The 5783-nt window shown below is 34.5% G+C and overlaps 1 protein-coding gene across 1 annotated transcript; it reads right to left on the bottom strand.

The window, feature by feature from the left end:
• Positions 1-890: 890 nt before the first annotated feature.
• Positions 891-5200, bottom strand: LOC133812673 (AAA-ATPase At5g17760-like). The gene is made up of 2 exons (XM_062246470.1): positions 4117-5200; positions 891-1541 (listed from the first exon to the last, which is right to left on the bottom strand). The coding sequence occupies exons 1-2, from the start codon at positions 5116-5118 to the stop codon at positions 1134-1136; spliced, it is 1410 nt and encodes a 469-aa protein (XP_062102454.1). The 5' UTR covers positions 5119-5200; the 3' UTR covers positions 891-1133.
• Positions 5201-5783: the final 583 nt, after the last annotated feature.

The following is a 5783-nucleotide window of genomic DNA, read 5'->3' as shown; positions in this document are numbered from 1 at the left end:
TAGAGACCAATAAAAACGCAATTGTAACATGGTAGATATATATCCTAATCACAATCGATTTAAGTTTCGTACTAGTCTTGAAATCATATAAACGATTTCTTGTCTCTTTAACACTATTCACATAAGAACATTAGTGGCTCGTAACCATATTGGGCATTTTTGGGTAGGTAATCATTTGCTACTATGTGTTTTTGCAAAATATTATTTTGGTCCCTTCTGTTTTCAATAATGCTTATATGGTACCCTGTATTTTAAAATCGTACATATTTGATACCCTAAACTCAAATTTAATTAATAAAATTTTACCAATTTAATCAAACTGTTGTCAATTATGTAAGTTCCAAATTTAAATTTAATTACTTAATTACATATAACTGATGACAGTTTGATCATATTGACAAAATTTTATTTATCAAATCTAAGTCTAGGGTATCAAATATGTATAATTTTAAAATATAGGGTACCATATGAGCATTATTAAAAACAAAAGGTGCCAAAATAATACTTTGCAAAAACATAAAGTATCAAATTAGTAAATTCTCTTTTTTATTTTTCCTTATAAAGATTTAGCTATTTTTGGTTGGGAATTTTTCATAAATATGACTTTTTATGTCATTATTGAGCAAAAAAATACGGAAATTATAAGTATATGAAACACAATTTTTGGTTTGGCCTATCATGGCCCAAATTATCCAACTCAAATTCTCTCTTTCGTAGGTAAACATCTAAGTTAGCTCAAACTTTCTACCGCGAAATGTAAGTTCATGTGGCTAAAATAAAATATTTCCTCTGGTCCCAACAAGAAAGAAAAAAAAAAGGTAACTGAATCATCGTGTATTGAATAAGAAAATAGTGATGCATTTTCTACCATTAACAACAAGCAAGAAAACTAATAAAACATATATAATTTATTATGGAATAAATAGAGTGAGAGAGCAATGGCCGAGGCTGTAAGCCAACCAATTCAAACCAAACGAGACAAAACTTATTCTTATTTGTGTCTGCCATGGCTACAGCCCAATATTATAGGACAGAATCATGCAATGCAACGTAGAAATAATCAGAGAGTACACATGTCATCATGTATACTACCAGCTAATTGAGCAGATTTGCCTTATCTTTTTCATTATTAATTATTGATCATATATAGCCTCAGAGTGATCTAGATGATCTCCTTCCATATTTTTCATTCGTCTAAGAAGATTGACAAGTCGATCAAGTGCAGAATCAGCATCCTCATGCTTCAAGAACTCCTCTGCAACTTGGGCCGGAGTCACCTCTACTTCTTCGAGTAACTCTTTGATCTCCCCAAATAGGTGGTGGTGCTGCTGCTCACCAGAGAAATTCAAGTAATTTGAGGCCAATTGATTGAATGCCTCGTAAGTACAGTAACCCATATGAATATGCACGTCCATGCGGCCAGGTCGCAAGAGAGCCGGTTCTAGCTTCTCCTTGTGGTTTGTGGTGAATATGATAATCCTCTCATCTCCACAACTTGACCATAATCCATCTATGAAGTTCAGTAGCCCAGATAATGTCAACTGCGTCAAAACAGGACAATTATGTGTAAGAAAACAGTCAATTTTGTCCAACCCAACCAACCCCACATATAAACCACTGAGGCTAGCTCAGTGGTGAGAGGGTTAGGGTAAAGGGGAGGTCCCACCTCCTTATATTGGAACCACCAAGTGTGCTACTGATATAACAAAGAAAAACCAACACCACACATCATTTATCAACTCTGCAATAATATTTCTTCACCTCATTCATTATGTTGTCACACTATCCTTGCTAATAAATAAGAAAAAGAAATAATGAGAAAATATAAGATTTGGAAAAATAAAGTGCTTTTTGTGGCCAATATATGTAACCTAGTAGTACTGTATTTTTTCTACCCCAATGTCAATGTGTGTTTTAACAACAAAAGAATAAATCTTCTTGAACGTACACTACTATACTGTGGACATCAGACATCGGTCATGAGAAGTCAGTTTTATATAAACCGACCTAAAATATCTCCAGAAGTCATTTCACCTAGAACCGACCTCTCGTATATGTTCAAGGCTACTAGGGTCTCAATGTTATAGACATTATAAATACAACACCATCACATATTCTTGGCAACAAAAGCCCCATATGGATTCTCACTTTTGTACTTTTGGTTGTTTAATTTTCTCATCTACACAAACTACTCATAGAACAAAATTTTAGCCACGAGTTGAGCTGGAGTATTCATTGGCTACCCATCAGTTATGAAATGTTGTATACTTTCATCATCCAAAGAACAACATCACAGTCGTGGATCCATTTCCAAAATGTATTCTCCTCCATCCATCCAGCACAAAAAGACATAAAGGTCACCTAGTAGCCAAGGGCTACAACCAGAAAGAACGACTTTATCAACTATTTCAACGCTTTTTCCTCGATGGTCAAAATGGTCACTGTGAAACTCCTACTAGCCATCTCAACCATTAAACATTGACATTTAGTTCGAATAGATATCAACAATGTTTTTCTAAATGGAGACCTAAATGAAAATGTGTGCATGGACCTACCACAGGGTTACAATTCTAATATACCTATGTGTAATGTAGATGAGAAGCTTGTTTGTCTATCTGTGGCCTCCGACAAGCTTCATGCCAATGGTTCAAAAGGGCGCTCTCAAGAATTGCGATCGAATGGTTTCAACAATCAAAGTCAGACTACCACTTACTATTCACACGAGGCTCAATCTCTTCATTTATTAATGAATTTCTTGGAGAAAGTTTATGATCTTATAAGCCACATGTCGCCTGCCAGGTGATCTGTTGCCTGCTATTTTCAGTGTGGCTGCGCACGACGCATTTTTTCTAGGGAGGCCTAGAGGCGACTCATGGCTTAGAAGGCAGGTAAACTTCTCCTAAAGTGACCTTAAACACCTTTAAATGCTTCCAAACTTTTAGGAAATGCTAAGATACATTATTGAATCACTTAGATCCAAAAGGATAATTTGTAAAATACATACAATTCAAACTCAAATTTCACACATACATCCATTCACCTGGTTGTTAAAGAAAAGATTCAACAATGCCAAATTACATGTTTACTATACCCCTGCCATAATGACAGGTTTGCTACTAAACCCCCATCCATCAATTATTGCTAAACCCAATGTTATCCAAGATGGGTGTGACTGATTGACATACACAGTAAAAGATGGGCTGTATTCGGAAAGTAGGATAGTTATATTTGTTCTTCAATCACTCATCGGGTGTTTTACTCTTATTGGCTACTCACTTTCCTCTTCTGTACTATATAAGTACTCACTGTACATGTTTTTTATTCCATTAATAATATTTACTTTACTCTTTTCGCTTTGGATGTAATATGTCGCTCTCATTATTCATATATGGAATGATTCCTTGAGTACTGGGATGGGATATTTATTTGTTTAACAATTGCAAATTAAATACACAAAAGGTAAATAGCAGCCATTTAAGTACATATGTGTATATTTAGTAATTCAAGAAACATATTACGGTAGTGCGGAATAGATACATCATGTTGTCCAACTGTCAAGACTTGTCAAATATAGTGTGTACTTTTAGAGATCTCAAAGGATAAGGTCGTGGCAAAACCGGAAAGAAGAAAATAAAAAATAGTGGGTGGACAAATCAAATATCTTCACACACAACTCTTTTTCATAAAAAAAACTAAATTTTAGTATTTGAGTGGTATAGGATTGAAGAATGATATTTAAAATTTTAAAAATATTCAAGATATGCTACCTTCTAAAATACATCAAATATATATTAAAATTTTCGTTTTAAATTTTAACACATAATTTAAATATTTTAAAACATAAAATCTCAAATACATATTTTTAAATTATTATTTTCAACATAAAAAATAAACTTGGCAATTTATTTTCGATGCCGTGACAAGTTTTTTAATTTTTTTTTACGGAAACCATAACAAATTTTACTCACGTTTTCAATATATATATATATGTGTGTATATATAAATAAATAAATAAAATTGAAAGCAAATTTATAACCTTTAGTTGTTAACTAAGCACATGATTCTAAATATAAATATAGATAGATTGATAAAAGTGTTTATGTGAGAGAAACTTACAACACTTTTCTTGTCGTTTGGGTTGTCAGACTTGTGTTGATCTCCCTCAACGTTGAGACGATCAGGGAGACGAACACTGCAATCAATGTCTTCAATGACTAGTATGGACCTGTTAGCGGTTGCCAGAAGCAACCTTCTTAGGTCTGAATCTCTTTGTATATTACCAAGTTGCAAGTCATATATATCGAACTTAAGGTGGTTAGCCATGGCGGCCACCAAGCTCGATTTGCCAGTCCCCGGCGGTCCATACAACAAGTACCCACGTTTCCACGCTTTCCCAACTTTCTTGTAAAACTCTTTCCTCCTCACAAACCTATCGAGATCCTCAATAATACTAGTCTTTTTAACCTGGTTCATGGCCAAAGTCTCGAACGTTGCAGGGTGTTCTAGATTAACAAATTGCCAGTTGACACCGCTACAGGGGCCGCCAAAGCCAATATTGAGAGTGTGCATCTTCAAAAACCTATTCTCTTCTTCAATGGCTTTGGCTCTCGCGAGTACGAAAGGGATATAGGATTTTGAAACTTTGTCTTCGTGTTTCTTGTGAAAGCTCAGCTCGTAGAGCCGCCTCTCGTAGCTATCGCTTATGCTGTCCTTGTCAGACTCGGTGCGAAGTACGAATCTCCACTCGAGCTCCACACCGTCGTACAAATCGGTTACCTTCTCGCCATCGTCGAGACGAAAGACCAAACCTTTCTCTTTGGGAGTTTTGCGAACTCTGAGCCTTTTGGTTTCGGGGCTACGTTTTAGGGTGTTGATGTAAACGCTGGCGGCGTCGTAGATCTCGTTGCAGGGCCCGTACTCGCTGCTCCTTTCGAAGATGAAGGTTATGGTCGGTGTGTGGATTTTGAACAAGTCCTGGAGCAAGGAGATAAGGTAGTTGCTGATCTGTTTGGGTACGATTTGAGTAATCATGGACTGGAAAAACATTATGGAGGCTGTAATGGAAGCCATGGCTGTGAAAAATGAGTATGGAGATGGCATTTCATTGGTGGAAAACATGGTTTTGGGCTCCTTGGGTGCACCACTAGTCTAATGTGACTGTGAGACGGTTCTGACCTATGTGTTGGTTAAAATATGAAAAAAAAAATACACTATGTATTTATACATCTTTTCCTTCATATTAATATTACTATTTTGCTTCCTTAAAAAAATAAAATTACTTTTTTGCTATTTTATATGATATACAAATCAACTTTTTGGTGACTTAATTCTGGTCCGTCCATTAACTTTATTATAATTATCTGATATTAATTAGAACTCTCAGAAAATTATTATTGTCGTAATTATTACGACAGGTGTATATATAATTTACACGCGTACGTGTCAAATCACTTTTTATCTAGTAAAACTCATCTTATATAAATATAATTAATTGAGATGAATTGTGAAATACAATATTGTAAGGTTATGCCTTTGATAAAAAAAATTCAATTGTACCACTTAAAATTTAACAAATGTATAAAAGTGTGAATTTAAATAAATAGCTATTTTGTCAAATGTTAGATACGTAGACAAAGAAAATACTTGTAATTTATGAACAAAAGAGTTTTAGTTTATCTTATATGCTTTTGAATAATTGTCATAGAACCACTTGTGATTAAAGTTTATGCAAGAAAAATATTTTGTTTTGTTGATTGGGTAGGAGAACTTATTATTTTATTAAG

This window comes from Humulus lupulus, chromosome 1 (genome assembly GCF_963169125.1).
Source record: "Humulus lupulus chromosome 1, drHumLupu1.1, whole genome shotgun sequence".
In the NCBI taxonomy this organism is placed as follows: Eukaryota; Viridiplantae; Streptophyta; class Magnoliopsida; order Rosales; family Cannabaceae; genus Humulus; species Humulus lupulus.
This window is presented reverse-complemented; position numbering and strand designations above follow the sequence as displayed.

Bases quoted from the DNA above. Each gene is read 5' to 3' on its own strand.
- LOC133812673 (XM_062246470.1), bottom strand. From the start codon at position 5,118: ATGTTTTCCACCAATGAAATGCCATCTCCATACTCATTTTTCACAGCC. The intron at 1,542-4,116 runs GTAAGTTTCTCT...GTTTTGACGCAG, and splicing joins CAAACGACAAGAAAAGTGTT to TTGACATTATCTGGGCTACT.